Genomic DNA, 23,026 nt, shown 5'->3' with positions numbered 1-23,026 from the left:
TTCTAATAGGCAAGAAAATGAGCATGTGCAAATGTGAATAGTTTATTAAAAGGGAAACATAGAAATGTGCAAAATGGAAGAGATGCAGCTCAGTGCAGGTTTGTTTAGATCCATTGCACTGGTAAGTAAAAGTCAATCAGAAGAAGTACTGTGAAGAAATGACAGGGTAGCCTGACCCTCTAAGCTGCTGCACACACTCATTGGAGACTCAGTTCCTGGAGATTCTCATCAGCCATCATAGCTGTGGTGTCCCATCCTCTCAGAGACTTTTTTCTCATAGTGGGCAACCTCTGTCCAGCCTCAAGACTGAGAGTAGGAAGAGACTTCTTGTGTGTGGCAGTGGCATGGTCAGCTGAATCCTTCCCATGATAAAGAGCTTTGCTGAGAGACACTCTGGAAAAATGATCGTTTCCAGTCTCAGAAACATCACTGCCCTATGGCGAAACTAACCAGTGCAGGGCAGGCTACAAAATGTGGAGTTTTCATCCATCATACTGACACTCTGAAACGGTATGTTAGAGGAGAGAAGAGATATCAAGTGCACAAACAGCAGTGCCTCCAATTCTATATTTGTCTCATTTAAGCCTTTAATCATATGCATCTTATTTCTTAAACAGAGAATAAAATTGAGACATAGGAAGATTAAGTACCTTCCCTACAGTCACACATGATAACTGAAAGATAATTCCTGACTAGAAATTAAAGCCCATGAATTAAATGCTAATATATTTCCATGTCATATGAGATTATTTGCAGATACCACCAAGCTAAATGTTCCTTAGATGGGCAATTTTTGAAAATTTATAATCTAGTGTTAAGCAGTCATTGACTTTTAATAATGACAATTTCATTTCTCCATCTCAAACTAAAATCTCTCTCAGGGCATAGACCATATTTTCAGTAGCTTTCAGGTCCCCAGTGGTCAATCCAGGATTCCATTCATGGAAATTACGAGATGCTAGATGTGGTTTGTATGAGAATTGCTCCCAAATAGACTCATATATTTGAATGCTGAGTTAGCTGAACTGTTTGGGAAGGATTAGGAGGTGTGGTCATTGAGGATGAGCTTTGAGGTTTTTAAAACCCCATGACAGGCCTAGCCTCTTTCTCTCTTCCTGCTGCAGGTGGATAAAGATGTAACTCTCAGCTACTTCTCCAGCAGCATGCTTCTCAACATCTTGCCAGCAATGATAATAATGGACTAACCCTCTAAAACTGTAAACAAGTTCCCAAATAAGTGTTTTTTTCATAAGAATTGCCTTGGTAATGGTGTCTGTTCTTGGCATTGGAACAGTAACTAAGACACTAGGCAAATGAGGATTTAGAGTGTATTTTGAGCTAAATTTTTTTAATCACAATATTCTTATATGACTTACAAAGCATGTTACTAAGCAAATAGTTCCTTCAGGTTAAAATAAGGAATTATAAGAATATTTACATGGAGATATAATAGAAATGAGTGCAAAGAAAGAATACCAGTAAAAGGACTAATGTATGTGTCATGTACTTGATGTGATGAAGACTGTAGATGGAAATGGATTAATTGACAACATGGCCCATGCATTCAGGTTTCTCAGTGATAAATTTAATTCCCTTTTAAATATTTGTTGGCTTCCTATTTCATATGATACATTTTTCCCACTTGTCATAGACATAACACAAATACAAGTCAAACTGATCCTATCATGTTAATTTTGTTTCCCTATACAATGAACTCCTAATAAGAAGTATCTGTGACTATGACCTCATTTGGAGATAATCTTCAATGATAGAAGTTAAAATGAGAATAAAGATAATCTTTGATCCAAAGTGATATATAAATACTCTTATCGAAATAAGAAATCACACACAGAGAGAATGTCATTCCAAGAAGGCAATAGAATTCTAGGTAATTCTAGTACTTTCACTGGGCAAGGAATACTAGAGATTGCCAATCAAGGTCTGGTAGAAGAGACACAAGCAATCAATTCCTCTTTGCAACCATCAGATATAACCAGTGTTACTGATGTCTTGCTTTCAAACTTCTGCTCTAAGAATTGTGAACCAGTGGGCTTCTACTATTTAAACCAACTATTTTCTGGCACTTTTAAAGTAGTAGCATTAGAACACTAAACAGAGAGTTGAAGTGTCTTCATAGAGCTTTATATTCTGGGGGAGTAAATAGAAAAGCACTAAGAACACACATGGTACTTTGTACAGCACATTGTGAAGTAAAGAAAAGTTGGGGGGGTAGAGATAGCGAATATTGTTCTGTTTGGGGTCTGTGGTGACATGCCTTTCCAAGTGAACAAGGCAAAGGACGGAACCCTATAATTTCTGTAGGAAGAGATCCTGGGGAGGGAAGCAGCTAGGCCCAGGCTCTAGGAGATGAATTCTCTTGTGTAGAACAACTAGGAGGCAGACATGAATGCACTGGGATAGGGGAGAGGGAGAATGGTAGGGTGTCAGGGAACTGCCTTGGTTTGTTTTGGATTTTCTTGCTGTTTTTGGCTTCTCTTCTGAATGAAATGGGAAGTCATGGGATTGATTTTTGAGGGAAAGATAAATGTTATAATTGTGATTTGATTTAAGGATTTCTTTCTTTCTTTTTTTATTTCTTAAGGTAAGATATCTCAGTGATGCCATGACTGGTCTGGATCTCACTGTGTACACAGAATTGCTTTGAGCTTAGAATCATACTGCCTTAGGCTTCTGAGTGACAGGATCAGAAGTATGTCATGCCACCCTGGGACTTACTGAGTTTTAAAGGGATGTTTGTGACTGCTCTGTGGGAAAAAGTCCAAGGAAGCAGAGGTAGAGCCAGAGAAATGAGAAATGAGGCTTGTCTATCAAGTGCATGGGAATGAGTGACAGCTGGAGGCCAGTTGGGGAGACAAGATGAAAAAGGGGGTAGAAGGGCAAGGCAGAGCTTTGCAGGTACAGACAAAAAGCCTGAAAACAGAACTGGAACCATATATGTGGCAGATGCTGCAGGATGTTCCCAGTGAGTAGAAGCTGCTAAGAAGGATGTCCATGCTGCAGAGAATAAAGCTGGTATGAAAGAGAATTAAGCTTGCCAAAAGCATACAATTATTGAAAGCAATGACATTCATCAGTCACCACACAATTCACTTGCCTTATTCACTCCATTGATTGGCATTTGCAGACCTACCTGTCACATTTCAGTCTCACTGATGAGCAAGTAAGTTTTATTTTCTCTATTAAATTTCTGCAAATTATCATCTATCTACTAATATGACAAGAAAGAAAATCACTTAAAAGGAAAGTTCAAAGTAACGACACCAACTAAAAAAAATTTTGGTACAATATTACCAAGCATTCATATAAGGATTCAATAATAAGAGTCTAAAAATAGCATAAAACTTCATAAAATTAGATGAAGACCTCTTTGCTGTTTAAATAGTTTAGTCCCTACACGTATTATCTAATTTAATATTTCAGTTTGCCAAGAGTAAGATGCATAATTTTTTAAAAAGAAAAGCTTACATAACCAAGAAATATAAAATAACACAATAGCATTGAGTTATTAAAACTGTATCTTATTTTGAAACATGATAGGTTTCAGAATTATCTTCTTAGTTTTGTAGCGCAAACAACTCTCAGTCTCCAAAGTATGAGATGGCCATACACTTGTAAAATGGGCTCAAATAGTAGATATTTGAAAGCTGTTACTTGAATTCAAATCCTGGCACTACAGGTACAAGTTAAAGAAAGCAGGTAATTTCTGCTCTATGGAAAAAAAAATGGAATAAAAAGAACTCCAACTTCATCATGTTGTTATAGGCTTTAACTAAGAGAAGTTATGCCAGGACCTAGAGACTGGAGGGTCCAGAGATTTAGGATAGAACCAAACACACACAAAACAAACAAACAAACAAACGAATGAATGAATAAATAAATAGATGTAAAAATGTCAATGTAATGATGTCTGGTGATATTCTGCTATACTCATAGATTAATGCCTATCCCAGTTGTCATCAGAGAGGCTTCATCCTGCAACTGGTGAAAACAGATGTAGACCCACAGCCAAACATTAGGTTGAGCCCAGGGAATCTTGCTGAGGAGAGGGAGGAAAAAGGATTGTAGGAGCCAGATAGGTCAAGGACATCACAAGAAAACCCATAGAATCAACTAATCTGGGCTCATAGGACCTCACAGAGACAACAAGGGAGCCTCCATGGGACTGACCTAGGCTCTCTGCATATATGTGACAGTTGTATAGTTGGTTCTTCTTGTGGAACTCCTGCAAGTGGAAGCAGGAGTTGTTTCCAAGTCTTCTGCTGGCATTTGGGACCCTATTTCTCATGAGGATTCTCTTGCCCAGCCTTAATACAAGGGGAAATGCTTAGTTTTACTGCAACTTGATATGCTGTGTTTTGTTGATATCCATGGAAGGCCTGCCCTTTTCTGAATAGAAAGGGAGGAGGAGTAGATTGGGGGGAGCGGAAGAGGAGAACTGGAAGGGGAGGAGGGAGGGGAAACTGCAGTTGGGATGTAAAATAAATCAATTAATTAATTTAAAAACAAAAACCAAACAAGCCACCAAAACCAACCAACCAAACAATGATAAGGCATGTACTACAAATAGAATAAAGGTATGCCTCAGAAATATTATTTTAACTTTTATTATTTGACTTGTCTATCTTCTTTTCTAATTTCCTGACCACTGGATTAGAAGATAATTATAATTGCAGTTAGTTTATCTAGCACTAGTCAGTTGGAGTTTGAATTAGTATTCAAGAAGAGGCATAGCTTACCCAGAACCTAGGTATTTGGGGTAGGTAGAAGAAGCCTGAGGTTGGAGGTTTGGTGGATCCTCTATGGTAAAGAGTGATGACATCTATCCAGATGATGAATTAAATTCTTTGTCAGTTCACCAAGTTCATTGTATTCTTTGGTCTCCTATCCTATCCTATTGATGTGGTGAGTGGAATAAAGTGGTTTTTGTATCTGCTTTTTTTACTGGTGCACCTAAAGCCCATTTCTCTGGCTTTTGGGGATCAGTACATCTGCTACTGTAAAAGGATACTGGAGAACAAAGGCCACAGAATAAGTAGTTTTGCATCTTCCTGCCTCAGGGGCTATAAACAGGAAGCTTGAGGCAGCCCTGTTGGCAAACCTGGTTGGTAATCCAGTTTTGCCTTCTCTGATTGTAGCTGGAGGTCAGAAAAGAAGGGCAACGCTTGGCTGCCACCATGGTTATCTCTCCAGGTTTCTCTCCAAACGTTCTGGCATTCTACTAGTTCCTACCTTTATCCAGAAAAAAAATTAACATACTACACAGCAGTTAGTTTGGCTTCTTGTGACAAGTCTTCTAGTCATACTTTTATTTCTTCTGGGCTAAGAATCTTAAAGCTCAGGGCCAGAGAGATAGTTCAGTGTGCTAAGCACCTATCTCATAAGCATGAGGACCTGCCATTGATCCCAGTATCCATGTAAGGGTAGGTACGGTAATGTGAATCTGTAATTTTGCTGCTCCTATGGTGATATGGGAGTTGGGGAGAAACAGGAGAATCCTCAGATCCCTGAAGGCAGTGTAGCCTGCTGCACAGAGCTGAAAACAGCAAAAGGAACAAAGAAGAAGGCAAGGACTCCACTCAGGTTGCCCTCTGCCCTACAGGCATGCACCATGGAATGCAAGTCTCCTCATTGTCACTCAAATACACACAACAACCAAAGGATTTTATAACTTACCCACCCTTCTTTTAGATAACAAAAGAATGGTTATAGGAGAGGACAAACAACCACTAACAAAGATCACACCGAGAAAGAAAATTAGTTCCTGCAACTTCTTAGATTTTATTTATTAAGATGTTCAGTCTGTACCAGGAACTATCTGAGCATCTATGCTATAAATAGGAAACGAGCATGGTTGTTCATCACATTGCTTGCAGTCATTTTGGGTTGATAGGACAATAAAGAAACAAGCACAGTAATTATAATGAAGTGTGAGAGATATAAACAGAACAGTCAATCAAAACATTTCTAGCTCAGATCCTATGCGGGGGGGGGGGGGGGGGGGGGGGGCCCGCTCTGCTTTGGAGGTCTGGTTCCTTAAAGGAAGTCTAACGAAGAGTAAGGTTCACCAGACTGTCATAGTCAAGGAGCGGGGTTAAACTTGAAGAGGGAATGTGGAAGACCTGCTAGATGAATCTGTATGGGCTAAAGCACTACTCTGTGGTCTGTAGATGGAGGCAAGGAGGGGTTTTCCATAGGATGACAGTGATATGGCTTAATGAAAGAAGACACTTTTCATTTTTGAGCCACTTAGCTTACCTCTCTGAAGCTTGAGCTCTGTAAGAACATGGGATTTAAGAAGTGTACTATAGTTGTCAACCTTCCTTGTAAAGGTGACTATATTTGATCACCTCGGAGATACTAACTTTTCATTTCTGAAGGGGTGTCTTGAGAGGTTTAACTGAGAGGGGAAGACCCACCCTAAATGTGGGTAGCATCATCACTTTAAGTGAGGTCCTGGACTAAATAAAAAGGGAAAACTAATGAATCAACTTAGTGCCAACATTATCTGTGTTTTCCTCCTGACTCCATTCAGAAAGTGATGAACTGCTGCATGTTTTCACAGCCATTCCTGACTTGGTGGACTGTATGCCTTGTTACACTGTAAGCCGAAATAAAATCATCTTCCATTTAATGATGCTTGTTAGCTTGTTAGTTTTTTGACTCAGCACTGAGACGTGAGTACACATGCTATGAGAAGTTTCTGGAGGTCATTTGGATTATCAATATTTTACATGTAGATGTCAGGTTCAAGGAAGAGTAGTATAGAATCTGTTTGCTTTGTTATTATCTAAGTGAATGGGTTATGATAAAAATGTTTGTAAGCCCACAAATACTTAACTTCTGACAATTAAAGATCATTATGAAAGAGTTAAAGCATTAAGAATGCCCAGCAGAGTGCCCATTTCTAATCATGCCTCTAGAAAATGCATAAGCATTTCGAGACTACAAACAAAATTAATGAGAAGAAGATAAGATACTCAAAATGCCTGGATTCAACTGAGTTCCCAAATAATTATTAAATGATAGTTTCCCCTGCCATTTTAATAAAGGAACTTTCCTTGATTTTTCCACATCACTAAGAATAATCCAGCTGCTTTGGGGAAGCCATTATTGGAAGAAGGCTCTTCTGGCTTAATTTCTATTTTTTTTATTTCTATTAAATAAAGGAAGCTTATATTCATTCTTATGTTATTAACTGCTTAACGGATTTAGGAAGCAGGTAGCAAAAGACAGATTGTTCCTTGCATTTAAATGAGACAAATAGCATTCGCAACTGATTATGCATTTAGGGAAAAAAGTTCCATCGTATTGCTACATTTTAAGTCTGCAGAAGTAATAAATTAATCCATTAGTGGCCAAGTGTGTCCTCTGTTATGCTCATTATCAAGTATTCCCAGGTGTTTGGGAGCTTATAAGTATAAATTAATGTGACTTTTAAACTTGGTAATAGAAATATGCAGCATAAGGATCATAAAGTCTGAAATGATTCCCGTGCCAGTGTTTTTACAATAAAAAATAGCATTAAATATTAAATTAGCATGGTTTTGTCAATGTTGGAATGTGTTATCTTGCCAGGATGAAGTAACAGAACATAATCATCAATAAAAACCACATGGTTACCATGGTTTCTTTCTAGTTGCCTGATTTTGTGCATTTCTGTAAAAACACATTGGCAAACAGTAGAAAACCTGAATATGTGCCTTTCAAGAGTTGATTGACTTGGGTACTTGTTATTCATCCATGTGTGTCTAGAACACAAACATACACACACACACACACACACACACACACACACAATTACTGTCTGCTAGACAGGCTCAAATTTCAGAAGCAGATCAGATGCCACAAAAATGAGAGATTTCTGATGCCCAGAGGAGAGACGTCAAACAGTGATACGTGTGTGTGTGTGTGTGTGTGTGTGTGTGTGTGTGTGTGTGTGTGTGTGTGATCTAAGTCTTGAAGATGAGAACAAAGAGCAGCTTAGAACAGAAAAGATCTGTACCTCCTGAGAGCTTGTATCCAGGCACTGTGATTGTTTAATGTGAAATGTCCTCTATAGAATCAAATGTTTGAAGACTTGGTTCCCAGCTGGTGGGACTGCTTGGGAAGATTGTAAAACCTTTAAGGTAGAAACTCACTAGAGGAAATAGATCACTAGGGCTGGGCTTCATAGCCTAGCTCCACTTCTACACTCCCTGCATCTGAGTGTGGATACAAAGTGAACAGCCAGCTCCCTGCTCCTGTAACTGTGCTATCTGTGACTGCTACTGTGCCTTCCCCATCATGGCAGACTCTATCCCTGAACTGTGAGCCAGAATAAACCCTTCCCCTCTTAAGTTGCTTTTGTCGGAGTGTTTTATCACAGCAACAAAAATGTAAAGCAAGAACGTTCACTCATTGCATCGGTATCGCTTTGTGTACATGTGGAGAAGAGACCATGATTGCCTTCCACGGTCAGAAATGAAGGCCTTGAGGATGATTTTCTCTGTAATTCTACTGACACTGCATTTAATTTTTTTCTGTGCAAACAACAAAATAAGAGTGCTTTGTATCAATAGATATGTCTTTGAAGGTCTGCTTGACTGAGGTATTAGAATACAACATAAAATAGGACTTGACCTTTTCCACGCGTGTCTGAGATGATTCATATTTCAATGAGATACAGGTTATGTAACTACACACACACACACACACACACACACACACACACACACACACACACGTACAGGGGAGTGGGAAAATGAGGGACGAAGTGGCTGAAAACTCATATTAAATGCTAAGAAAAATCTGGAAAATTATAGTTAAGCTTAAGTGAAGACATTAACATAAACTTGACATAATTTATAAATGAATCACTTTAAGAAAATATTGTCCTAGTGTATCTGCAATGAGAAAAAATAGTATAATTAAGAAAAATGATGCAACAATTCTTCAGTCACCATCTACTATTTGAGAGGCACTAGAGAAAATTTTGGGAACTGTGGCGATGATAGCAGTTCAATTAATTAGTCATGGTGTAGATATATTCCCATGAGTTACAATTCAAGGTAGAAAGTTTTGTTTGCAGGAAATTTCATTTTAATTCATAGAAATGTGTAATAGAAAGCAATAGTTCAGAAAATTAGAACTAGCTTTAGGAGGATTTCGGCCATGAAAGATGAGAGTAGTTTGCTACAGGATGAGTTGGGAGTGCATTAAAAAGATAATGAAAGCCACTAGAGGAGTGTATGATAGGTTTCAGAGTGGAGCCTACAATGAGGGTTACTTATAAGAGTATGCTCTGGAGGTGGTAAAAGGGGGTAATATTCTCTTTACACATGACTTCCTAAGGACAAAATTTGCAATGCCAGGGAGCTGGCTTCTGCATTGGAAAAACTTTTTAAATTGCAACGTTCTCATTGTCCCCTCCTACCCAATAAATGAATATTCTCAGAACCAAATCAAGTCAAGGAGATAGCAATAGTGGAGAAGCCTTCTCTTTAGAAGCTTCAGTAGCTGGGAAATAAACACGAGCTTACAAATTTGATGGCTTTCCCTTACCCCACAACATCTCCTGGTGGTAACAGGTCCTGCTTAAGAATAAGCCTCAAGCCATGGGTTTGAAAGAGAATAAGGAGGTGTGTGGGAAGGTTTGAGGGGAGGCAAATGAGGGAGGAACTAATATAATTATATTATAATCTCAAAAATAAAAGAAATAAATTTTAAAATTATACACACGCACACTCATGTGCCCATGCACACACATGAAGAATAAGCCTTAAGAGTTAGTGGCTCACACCTGTAATCCCATTCCTCAGGAAGCTGAGGCAGGAGGTTTGCCAAGAACAATTTAAGTGTAGTGTGAGATTTCATCAAAGCAAAGATCCCATTTCTTTTCTTTTAGTTTTCTACATTGGTTACCTCTGTGTGCTTCATGCCATGATGATATCCACAGATTTTTCTCTATCATACTTCCTGTCAAACCAAATAACTATAAGACAAAACGCAACATTCCCCCTTAATTGTATCTGTGAGGAATTTGCTCAGTGATTACAAAATAATCAATATAAAAATATTTGCATCTATAAATGTCTAAAGTATCTTCTGATGAATATATTCAATGATATAAACAGATGGAATTTCAATATTTGGAATAAAAATCCAAGTCCTATTACAAATCTTGCTTAAATTTAAGTTATTTAATGATAAATTCTTAGACACCATATGCAAAATCCTTGTCATCACCATAGTAACATTAAAATTTTTCTGAAGAAAAATGACAGTTAAATGACAGCCTGAAATGATAAGCAGTATGCAAAAGACATAAGAATCAGATTACAGACTAGTGGGCTTTCATAAGTCTTCTTCACACATCCTTAGTTTGGTTAACCCATTCTTTTCCCACCTCCTTATTCTCAAGAGCTGCACAAGACCAAAGCAGTTAAAAATTCTAACATGCAAAGGGAAGCATTCTCAAGGATCCATGCCTAGCTGAAGAACTATTGACAGTTCATTGTTCAGGAGGAAGAGTGTCTCCTTTTAGGAATATTGTCCCTGGAAAGTTGACCATGACCTGGTAGATGACCTCCCACTCATGTACATATGAGCATCACTAATTGGACTTAGTGGTTAAAATAAGCACACAAACAAGTAATTATAAAATGAAGAAATTAGGTTGGGAGAAAGTTGTGAGAGGGCTCCCGGAATAAGTGAATAGGAGTAGTGAGGGGTGAATATGATCAAGATATATTGTTTATATACAGCAAATTTTCAAAGAATAAATAAAAAACATGTAAAAATCCTTCAATCTTGAGATTGATGAGACTTTTCAATCCAGAGAACCCAGGAGTCTACAAATGTGGCCTTTCAATTTTCATAGAAACTAAATTGCTTCAGTTGTTCAGTAGGGCTCAGTGCTCAGCGGCACAACTTTCACAGCTAAAATTTGACATTAAATGTGATGATGTATGTAGATGTTCCATGGAAAGGTGAAAAAGTTAGCAAAATATGCCAAGAAGCTAGCTGATGTATTGTGTGTTTCAAGAGCAAAACACCTCACGAATTCACTCATACAGATGTACTCTCACAGGTGACAGGCAGTCACCAGGTTATTTTGAATGACATCTCTTATAAACAGTGGAAGTTGTTACTAAAATCTTTAATTAGAGGGGAAATGGAAACTTGGTTATGCCCAGTGCTCTATATTCCTGTCCCAGGAAAACTGTACAAGCAGATTAATCAAGGTTAAACTTGGAATTTTTCATTTAGTTTTCTTTCTGGCAATGCTGGGGACTGAAATGCAGAAATATACATCCTTTGCAAAGTATGCACTCTACAACTGAGCTAAATATGAAATTTTAAATCTAGAAAGTAGATGGAGCAAATGGTCACTCATGAATCTCTATGTATTATAGAATGTTTTAAAACATCTCTCTTCTTCCCGCATCCTCTTCCCCCTCTGTGTGAGTGAGTGTGTGTGCATGTGTGTGTGTGTGTGTGAGAGAGAGAGAGAGAGAGAGAGAGAGAGAGAGAGAGAGAGAGAGAGAGAGAGAGAGAGAGAGACTGCCCATGCACTTATAATCCACAATATATGGTAGTTGGTTCTCTTCATTCTAACCAGAGATCAAATTCAGATCATCAGGCTTGATAGCAAGTGCCTTTACCCATTGGGCAATCTCACTAGTCCTTGCATCCCTGTTTTGAAATTGAATTCTGTGAAGCAGAATGCTCATCTTGAGTGTGAACTGCATGAATATGTGGCCTGGTCTCCATGGCAGCTGCTTCTCCCTTAGCACAAATGAGTAGTTTTATTTTGATCATAAGACTGTGAAACAGAGGTGTCTGTGTCCAACAAGAATCAACAACAGAGTTTTTAGAAAGGAAAATAAAGAGGTCATGTTCTGTAACGAGGCCCCAGGAAAGGAGAGTGGAACTCTGTGCTTTTCTGGAGAGTGGCTTTGCCTTTTTGGTGATTGATGGCCTCTCTGTGGGGATGCTGGCTACAGTAATGGTGTCATGGCCTCTTCTCAACAGTGGAAATGCTGTTATTCCCAGTGTGGTGGAGGTGAGAGAGCACTGTGCTTACAGAGCTGACACAGCCACAGACAGTCCTCTAGCTCAGGCTTACAATGCAGGGTGATGTGGACAATTGATGCTTAGCTTACTTTGCAGTTAGAGAATGATACTAGAAAAGACAGAACCAAGCTTTCCAGTGAGTGCTTCTTGGAAGTAGTGATCAAGGTTTCCATTTGTTTTATTAACATTATTTTTTGTACTTATTTACAAATTTTATTCATAAGCATGTTTAAATTCTATGGTAAAATATATATGTGCTGATGAAAATTAAAGTCATACCCTTGCCAAAGTAGCAAAGGAAACATTGAGGTTGGAATCTGACCTACATTCAAATCCTAATGCCTCCACTAAATAGCTAGAATATAAGATAACTTGCCTTCCCTTTAGGGCCCGTGACGGGACTGAACAGAGCTCCAAGGCAGACTTCCCTGGTTTCCCCTTGCAAGAGCATGTTCCTCCCTTTAAGAGACTCCTGTCTGTCCATCATCACCCTTGCTGCAGGACCTGACAGGAGGGGTTCAGGTCTGCCTGTTATTCTGCCTCCTGCCACTGCCTTTTCTCAGTGATATCTTAGAATCTCTTTCCCATAATGACACAGCTCTATGCTCTGGCAGCCTTTGGCAAACCTAATTTGCCTACGTGTTGACCCTTTGACCTTAACAAAGATGTGTAGTCCATAAATTCCACATATTACTTCCTAGACTGAAGAAGCTATAGCTGGAGTTGCCCCTACTTTCTGCCCCCTGCTTTCTTCCTTCATTAGAAACCTCTGATTCTATCTCCTCCTTCCCTGGTTTGCCTGTTTTGCTATATTAAATGGGGACATGTCTGACACTGTTTCAACAAATGACCTCTTGTCACCTTGCCTATAATCTCATTTGGGAGCAAGGAGAATATATGAGCACACTATTGCATCATGAGACACCCATATATCCCAAAAGTGATTCCAGAAACTTCCAGAGAATGAGGAAATAAGAGATGAAGGGTTATCAAATATTCAGAATTTCACTTACAATCTTCACAAATCCTATTTCATCTTTTTTATTCCAATGGACTATTTGTTCCCGGAGTGTCATGAGGGAAAAGTCATGTGACACAGATCTAGGGGTGGAACCTACAGAGTGACAGACAACAGCAGCATTATGAAGGGAAGCACTATGTCACAGACATGTTTTGTAATTGAGTGGGTGGTTTGCTCCACACTAACAGCAAAAGATTTTCCGACAGCAGCTGGCAGAGATCACTAGAACCATGGGCACTCCAGACAACATAACCCTTCTGCCAAACTGGGAAAGCTGCCTTCTGAACAATCCCAGGGCCTGTCTCTACCACCCACATCAAAAGTGCTTTTAGGGCTCCTGCTGTGGAGAAGCCACTGAGCCTTAAGCCAGTGTTGTCAATTTCTCTTTTTAAAACTTATTTTTACACTTACTTGTTTGTGTGTGTGTGTGTGTGTGTGTGTGTGTGTGTGTCTGTCTGTCTGTCTGGGTGCTAGTCATTGTCCAAAATTGTGTGCATGGGGAAGTTAGAGGACCACTTAAACAGTGGGTTCTGCCCTTCCACCATGTGGGTTCTGGGAATCACACAGAGGTTATCAGGCTTGGTGACAAGTGCCTTTACCAGCTGAGCCATCTCACTGGCCCACAATGTTTTAACTTTATAAACCAGAGACGACTATATCTTATGTAAAGTTCTTCTCTACTTTCCATGGAACGAGGGTTTAACTGAGCACTAATGGGAGTATTTTGTAATGATGGAACGTTGTTGCGCTACTTCTAATCGACTACTGAGGCTGAAGCCTGAGTTAGTGTTACTTTGTCCCAGTATTGCATCACAGGGCCTTCCTCCCCCTTGTTTAGGCAGCAATATATTCCATCGCATCTCGAGATCGGAATTAAGTCAAGGACTGTTTTTGGTTTTGTTCTTCTTCACATTGTCTACTTTGGAGGATTAGGCAGCTGTGCTTAACATATAAACTTTGAGTTGCTTAAGAGGTTTTTGTGTTCTTTTTACACTTTTTTATTTATTTAGTATATGCATGTATGTGTATATAATGGTTATATGTGTGGGTAGGTTCATCCGTCATGTTGTTTCTGGGGATCAAAGGCAAGTCTTTAGGCTGGACAGAAAGCATCTCTACTCAAGTTGATGGGTAGTTTTTTCAACTTGACACAATCTAGAATTACCATGACAGGGCATGTTAAGAGGGATTGGTTAGATTGACTTGGTCCGTTGGCATGTCAGTGAGGGACTATGTGTTAACTAAGGGCAGTTCACAATGGTTGGCCTCACTTCCTGGGAAGGCAATTCTGAATAATATGGGGGAGAAATGGAGCTGATCATCAATCCACTCTCTTTGTTCTAGAATGTGGATGAATGTGACCAGTTCTCTCAAGCTTCTACCTCCCTGACTTCCCTATCAGGACAGATTGTAGCAAGGAGGTTTGAGCTGAGTAAAGCCTTTCTCCTTCAGTTCATTCTTCAGGGTGTTCTTTATCCCAGCAATAGGGAAGGAAACCAAGGCACCTGCTGAGGCATCCTGCTGTCCCAGCTCACAAAGACATGAGCTAGTTTCAGACATGTGCACCTTAAATTTTAGTTAGGTGGGGAATAAATTTATAATATCTGTGCCACATGATGACTGCTGTTAATAGCAGTGCCAGGCACTTGATGATTCCTCAGCATTCTCATTTTCAGCATTCTCCCTAGATTATTAAAAAAAAAGTAATATATGAAGTAGGGAAGATGCTGATTAATTTGTATTTCCTGTTCTGTAACATCAGTGTATTTTAATATGTCATGTTACATACTAAGAATAAATAATTTGAGTCTATATATGGGCATGAATTTTATAAATTTCTCAGTGCTTTTGACCTGAGAGAAAGAATGTCTTCCTATCACTTATTTATTCCTAAAGCCACTGAAATCCTTGGGTTCTGGAGAAGATTTGCTGGTATCTGTTAAATATTACTCTAAGTTTAAGATTATTTGGTTTAATATTTGACAGATTTTTCAAAGAAAATTCTTTAGTACCTGCTGTCTATAAAATTAACCAAATCAGCCTCATCTTACAGAAATTCCCCTGATAACTAATGAGGAAATATTAATAGTCTACTAGTTTGACTCCTTGGTGGGCAGGAAATGGTTGTCTTCCTTTAAACCCTCCCTCAACCAGTTCATCTTCAGCCTGCCATCAATAGACAAGGGCTAAGAGGTAAGTAAGTGGTGCTTCAGTGGTGCCTGAGGATGCTTGAACACAATTTATTCTTTTAAGTGGATTAAATAATTCATCCCAGAAGGTCTCATTACTTGATGATGACATTGCAAAAATTAGCTATTTCTTCTGAGGGAGGATGTTTATAAACTGGATAAGTGAAAGATGAGAGTCAGGCCACCTGGGCTCAGTTGCAGTCCCACACGCTTATAGGCATGATGACAGGGTAAAGATAGTTCACCCCTCTGGGTAGCTGCTGTATGCCCTTTTACTGTGGGCATGGTTGCCAGTTTAGGTGTTGCTGTGAGATATCATCTTTATATCATTTCCTAGAGCAGTTAGAGCTGGGTAAAAGTGGGCCACACTTACACAATGTTGAGGGTATGGATATTCCAAAGAAAAGTTGATTAAAGTGTTAAAATATGTGAATTGTAGATTTACATGCATTCTCCAGGGGAAATCAGATGGCTTTGGCTTGAGCCGGGTCCTTCTTGACTCACCCTAAGATCTGAGCAATTCCTGGTCCTCAGTGGTTTGAGTGAATGAGTAAATTAACTATTAATTGATTTATTCTCATTCTCTTCCTCTTGACGTTTTCCTTCAGGCCTGAACATCTTCCGGCAAGCTGTTTGCCTTGAGAAACAATCAGCACAGGCTTCTGAGAAATAGTGTGGTTTATGTTCTGTGTATGACTATAATAACAAAATGAATTGCTTTTCTGTCACCTGCTTTTCATTGATCCTTCTGTGTGAACCAAAGCCTGTCAGTGTCTTTAAACTGATAAATAGTGATCACAGTGTTTAGCATTTTTTAATACAGTAGTGTGTGTGGTAGTGGTGGGAGGTGAAAGAGCAGGAGATATTTTCAAATAAAAATTAATTTTTTACTTGTATATTCAGGCTTCTCAATTTCCATCAAAAGGCCATCATAAAAATTAGTGAGCAATTTCGCTTCAATATCCAAGAACATAGACGGCACTTTGCTGGAGAGCCTGCAAATTACAAACCTAACAACTTTTATATTAAGAGAGATTTCTTTTAATCAAGACTCCTATTTATATTTTTCAGTGTTTGAATAATTTTGAGCCGTGATATTCGTCTATGCTGCTGGCCAGGAATTTGTTGTGACTTTAAAAGTATGCAGATTGATTTCCAATGTGTCAACATACTGCTCACTTCTTAGCTCTGTCTACAGAGTCACAAAGACTGGCTGTCTACATGCTTTGTCACACACATAGGTAGAACAGCCTAGGGTGTGGAAGAATGGAGGCTGGCTTTAGCAGAAAGGTCTTTTTCAACCAAGTTGAGGCTAGGGGCCTCCTAACTACTGGTTTATGCTTGTGAATATCTAGAGCCCATTCCTTGAGAGCCTTTGCCTGTAAATACCTGAGGTCTACTCCTTGAGGGCCTCTGGCTGTGAATATCTGTGGTCCACAGGAGAACCTCTGCTTGCTGATTGCTAAATGCTCCTGTCTCCTGATTTTCCTTTGTTTCTGTCTGTGTACAAATACAAATTGTGTTATTTCCTGTGTTTTCAATTACCTTACCTTTCCTTCATAATAGCTAATCTTGCTCAAGCCTCATTTTAAAATTCTATATATCCAGTATCTCTTCCATGTTTCTAGAGCACACAGTTGGGGGCTTCTTGTCTGCAGAAGAACATAAGCATGCACTTGTCACTTTTCCTCATAAATCTCATTCTTTTGCATAGCAACTTCTATCCCTCCTAGGAACAATATCTCTGCCTCTGGTCTCTCCTGTCAGTGCAGATTTTCAGTATGGCACTTACTAAGAAGGATGGCCAGAGATCTGACTCTGTGTTTTCCTGCCAATGATGCCAGAATTCTCTGAGAACAAGGAGCTATCTTTTCACAAAAATGAACAGATAATGAAGAAAGTGCATATCAGTGCAGCACAAGCAATAAAAAAAAATTTCCAAGAAGAGAAAGGGATAAATCCATGTTTTAGAAACACTGTTGCCATCTTTCTTCATAAAAGTAGACATTTTGTCATTCACACGAATTTTAATCACTTCAAGTGAACCACAGGCAAACTGAACTGATGCAGAACCTAGAGGTTGCTTGTAGCTGAGGGGAGGGAACGTGTGAGATGAGAAGACAGCCTCTGACTGATGGGATGGAAGAAACAGAGCCTTAAAAATAGTGTGGCGGTAGCACAACCTTGTGAACTTAATTTGTGCTGAACTAAGCAATTAAAATGAATTAAGTACTTAAAATGGCTGAAATGTCAAATATGTGTTTTATATGTGTATATTCATACATGCACTAATATTAATGAGTAATTGTGCATATGTTTCCTAAAAGAAAATGCTTATTTACTAAACCCCTAAATGGAGGTCAGCAATTGGATTTGGAAACAAATACAATTAAGCAATAGCTTTTTGTCCCATTTACTCTCGTTCCAGACAAATACTGGAAATACTTGTGGAATAGAAAATATCGTTTTAAGTCATGTGTTGAATTTACAAAGTGAATTAAACACAATTAAACAATTAAAAGAAAGAGGACACTTTAAGCAAATAAGCCCAGGAGAGTTCATCACTCTGCCGGCCACAGGCAGACTGGCTGTTCAGGACTGTCTGTGTCTGTGAGCACACAGCACCGATAGTGAAATCTCTGCCAGTTGTTTTTGATCGGATGACCTGTCAAGTCAAGCAGTCATGTGGACTGTGGGTCAGGTACATTGGATTTGTGCCTTCAATCTACCCAAGACTTGGTGACCCATGTAAGATGTTTGGTTTTGCCAGTGCACAGTTGTCTCAAATAACATGTCCAAGAAAGAAGTCTAGTGTCATCAGTGTGTGTATGTGTGTGTGCATGTGTGTGAATGTGAAGCACACTGCATTATAGCCTGTTTGAGGCTTTGTCATTCTTGCTAATGTAGAGGTCCAAATAAATTAATGTTGAACAAAGACTTAATCTACAAGAAATATGGTGAATTTTGAAAGTATTTTTATAAGGAATTCTTATCCCCCCTCTTAGAATTTTATTTGGTATATTTCATATTTATGCATTATTATTTCACTAAAATGCTAAGTAATAATTTATATGCTTTGTGGAAATAAATATTAAAGACAACACCAAGAACTGTTACTGTTGACTGTCTACAAGTTACATTTCATAAGCTAACATAGTTAAAAGACACAGATCCTGTATCTTGGAGGATGTTCTAACAAGCAATGATGCCATTGTTTGGATTTTTTCTAACCCATTTCTTTTTCTGTTTCCCTTCTTTCCATGCTGACTTTGATGTAGCAGACCACTTGGGGATTGAATTCATGGGTAAGACAACACTATTTGTTCCTTAAATATTCTAAGATCACTTTGATACTCTACATATTGTACACCTTCTCTATCTCATTAAAATCAAAATTACTCGTTACCAGGCCCTATTTGTATTAAAAAAAAAAAAACTCTTTAGTCCACTTCACATTTGGAAAAGGCTCAAAATAGAAGCCTTAACTACATATTCAGAAGGTGATATTCAGTATTTCTGAAATTTTGCAGAAATGGGATTTGCTTCTAGGCCTTGATAGTTTCCTCTCATCCTTCCATTTTCTTATCTGTAAAATTAGGGTGCTAACAGTACCTATTTTAGTATATGTAAATTGCTTAGCACAGTATTTCCACATGGAAAACATACATGATAGGGATAGACAACAACAATTCCAAAATCTATCGCATTATTTTCTGCTCAAATCCCTTTCCTCTTACAAGCTGGTTGTTTTGGTACATTTTAGCATCAACACTAACTTGTATTATAAACATACACATATCCATTAAAAATTGTAATAATTCTTAAAGTATTGCTAATTAAAGACACATTTTTTTTAAATGTCAGGATGTCTTCAAGGGACTTTACTCTCTATAGTCATAGACAATTTTGTTAAAAATTGAAGGTAGTTCTAAGTCTATAACAGTTAAATAAAATACATGCCATGAAGCTCAATATGGAAAGATAATTAGTAGCTAAGAGTTAGTTAAATTGAGAAAACCTACATTTGAGCCTGGGTTCTTCAAGTTTTGCCTGTTTGGATTTTAAACCGTTTTTTTTTTCCATTATATAACCTAGACATGAATTCTTGCTTCATATGTATATGTGGATGGTGAGAATTCATATAAATTCACTTCTACTCATTCATTCACTCTCCCAATCATTCTGATGATGCTCATCCAGTCCCAGTCAGTAAAAAAGAAGGCAGATTACCAGAAGTAGGCTGGACAGAGTTTAGAGTCCAATAACTTACAATAAAAAAAAAAATGTCCATGTATCTTAATTCTACTCAGACAAAATTATATTAGCTTTGAGTCATGGGGTATAGGAACTATATGAAAAGCTGTTATATATTTAGAATGTCATATCAATAAATATTTGAAATGGGGTGATGATGAAGGCTACTCTGGAATATTTTCAAGGATGACAGCCACTTTTACTTTTGTGTTCTTAGTTGTGAGGTTTCCTATTACTGAGAAAATGCAGACAGTGAAGGACATTTATATGAGATGCTTATGAGATTAGATACAGAAATGTGAGTTGGGGGTACATTATTTGAGAAAAAATGCCAAGTAGGTTGTTGTATTTCAGGAAGTATGGAGGTTTATTGATTAGTGGTCTCATTTTCATATCAGAATTTCTCTTCCCTATTTCATGACCTGACTCATTAGTGATCTGTTATTTGGTTATTTCACCATTGATACAGCAGACAGCTCAGTTACTACATGTTTGAGACATTGGTAGGAAAATTGGGTTAAAACACATGAAAGGTAATGAAATCCAGGATATTACTCAATTGAAGTTTGAATTCAACCATTTAATGTGTGATTTGTTTTTTTTTTTTTTTTTTTTTTTTTTTTTTTTTTTTTTTTTTTTTGGTTTTTCGAGACAGGGTTTCTCTGTGTAGCTTTGCGCCTTTCCTGGAGCTCACTTGGTAGCCCAGGCTGGCCTCGAACTCACAGAGATCCGCCTGGCTCTGCCTCCCGAGTGCTGGGATTAAAGGCGTGCGCCACCAACGCCCGGCTTAATGTGTGATTTGTATGAGAGTAAGTTAAGGAAGGATGAAATCAAATAATACTCATAATTAAAGTGCTTGAACAAATGTGTACTACAAAATAGAGATTGTGATCACCTTGTGTATTAATGGATAACAAATGATTTAAAGAAGGAGTTATGAAAAAGGAAAAATTTCAGATCATGCTTATGAGAATGAGAGAAAGAAGCAAACAAATTTAACTGGAAGTCAATATTTGGAAAGATATGGTTTTAGATCATGTATAAGTAGATATTACTATTGCTCAAGATGAAACAAGAGTTTTAGAATTGAAATAAATGTTTATCTTATGCAAAATTCTCCAATACCAGAGTCCAAGAGAATACAATGGGAAGGAGTTTGTGATTTATAGCTAAGATTATTAGTAGCTGGATAAGAAAATAATTTCTTAGTGCCTCGAAGAAGGAGCATTTTCTTGTGGGGGAGTATTCTTTCTTGCCCATGGCATGAGGCTCTGGTCAATGAGTGACTACTTTTCACCTCACTACTTGTCATCTCACTCTAGCTAGCAACACTGGGACAGAGACACAGGCTTCCTGAAGAGACTTGGTCTGAAATGACTCACACCAATTTTTTCTTAATGGTTTGTTCACTAGAACTAATCAAATAATACCATTATTTTGCAAGTGAGACTAGGAAATGCAACCTTCATTAAAAAAATGAGGAGTTTTATTAATTCATACCGTAATATGAATTCCAGAAATGTGAAAAGAATTAGAAATTTTGGAAGACACAAGGAAAAGTTCTCTAAGAGCCAGGAATACAGTTCCATAACTTTGCTGGTATAAACAAAGTTGAAACAGCTTTTAAAAATGGAAAAGGAGAATTGGACTATTCGCATAAGATTTTTGTTTTAGTCAAAGTAGGAAAACAATGGAGTCAAAAAGGAGACTGTGAATGCTGAGGGGTGAGTAAAGATATAGATGAGAATTTCCAGAGGAGGAAGAGATTAAAGCTAAGCCATGAGCAGCAACAAGTTACAGAAACAATGAGCATGGTTTATGTGAAAGAGAATAAGCCAGTGAGAAGGGTAAGCAGTTAGCACTTCCCATTCACCAATGGCAGCAGGGAATATATATCAGTGGCATGGGTTTATGGCCCTCAAAGTCATTTTGAAAAAAATGAGCACTAGACCTCATGGATAAAGAAATTTGCTCTACTGAGCTGTGGTGATTGCAGGGTCTGAGAACCATTGTTTCATGGCTATTGAGCAGAACACCTGTAGACATAGATATCACCACACAGCTGGTGGGAGGGCTGGAGCTTTTTAGATCCCAGAAGCAAAGTGGCAAACTAGCAAATGAAATTGCTATACAAAATGTTAATCATCTCTGTTGAAAGAAATAGACCAGTCTCCATCATATCAGGAGACTTCTAGTATTGCTGACATGTATAGTACAGTGGAACTAAAATGTGTACTGAAAGGTCTAAGTGAGAACTCATTTGAAGAGTGCAATTCTTGGTCCAGGTAAAATAGTAGGTTACTGTGTAGTTATCCATATGACACTCAAGCATGAGGTTATAGTAAATCTTGCAAAAATTAGAGTCAAATCATAGGTCTAAAGTCTTACAGGGAATGAGTTCTCAGTGTGTGACTATTTGACTCCTGAAATAGATCTTGCCTGGGAGAAAAGGAGTTGACCAGTTAGATGGAGCTAAGGGAAATGTCTGGTATGCAGGTACCTAATGACATCTGTAAAAGGATGGTTTGGAGCAGTGAGTGGTTTACACAGTTAGTGAATATACTGTTTCAGTTGCCTTACTTATCCACTTTATATACTCACTGAATTTAAATATTTAAATATGTAAAATGATGTTTGTGAGTTTGCAAATAAATATTTTGAATTTAATCTATAATTATAGAATTGATGTAGGTAAACTGTCTTGAAGATGATTATTAAATTCTTAAATCATCTATAAATGAAAATTCTATATGAAATGGAAGAGTAAGATAAAACGTATATGAATTTTATCTTATTGGTCTATTGGTGAGCAGATAATTTATACCAGTTTTGTTCACATGTGTGTATGTAGGGGTAGGTGAATTGTTTAAGTGGAACTTACTTTTACAGCACTCTTAAGTTCACAGCAAAATACAGTAGAAAATTCCAAGATTTCCTGTACATCTCTCACATGTGCACAGCCTCCCCATCGTTTGAATTTCCCACACGAGAGATGCTTGTGTTACCCCTAATTCTGCTACATATGCCTTTCCTTTCCTCAACCCCTGACAGTCACCAATCTTTGTATCATTACTATACTTTTGCCTTTTCTAGAATGTCGGGATGGTGGAATGTAATCTTCTATACTGGCCATAAGCATTGCTGCCTTTTTTTTTTTACTGTCATAATAGTTCAGTAAGATTAAACATGTGTGTGATGTGAAGCATTTGTCAAGAGACAGCAACACCTCCATGTCTTTTCATGGTTTTACAGAAAATGTCCTTTTATTGCTGAGTAGTAGTTCAGTGTCCAAATGTCTCACAGTTTGCTTAATAATTTAATCTCACAAAACTCCTCTGGTTCTTTCCAAGACTTGACAATTCTCAATCTAACTTCATGATAAACATTCACATATAGGTTTATATATAGATGTGAACTTTCTTTCCTGATGGATCAGGTGGTGAGGATACATTGTTTTATAAGAAATAGTTTCACTCTCTGATACAGT

General features: G+C 38.1%; 1 protein-coding gene across 10 annotated transcripts in view; it reads left to right on the top strand.

Moving 5' to 3' along the window:
- Window positions 1–23,026, top strand: part of Nrg3 (neuregulin 3) — a 1,054,015-nt gene that overhangs the window by 925,095 nt on the left and 105,894 nt on the right. For 6 of the 10 annotated variants that reach the window (XM_076544433.1, XM_006994734.4, XM_076544430.1 and 3 more), the window contains exon 4: window positions 18,564–18,590. In XM_076544433.1, coding sequence (XP_076400548.1) covers window positions 18,564–18,590 — 27 coding nt within the window. The remainder of the gene's footprint in view (window positions 1–18,563; window positions 18,591–23,026) is intronic. The other 4 variants (XM_076544427.1, XM_076544432.1, XM_076544429.1 and 1 more) reach the window with 1 other exon arrangement.

Source organism: Peromyscus maniculatus, chromosome 9 (genome assembly GCF_049852395.1).
Source record: "Peromyscus maniculatus bairdii isolate BWxNUB_F1_BW_parent chromosome 9, HU_Pman_BW_mat_3.1, whole genome shotgun sequence".
In the NCBI taxonomy this organism is placed as follows: Eukaryota; Metazoa; Chordata; class Mammalia; order Rodentia; family Cricetidae; genus Peromyscus; species Peromyscus maniculatus.
The sequence above is the reverse complement of the archived record's forward strand: the minus strand, read 5'-3'. Positions and strand labels throughout refer to the sequence as shown.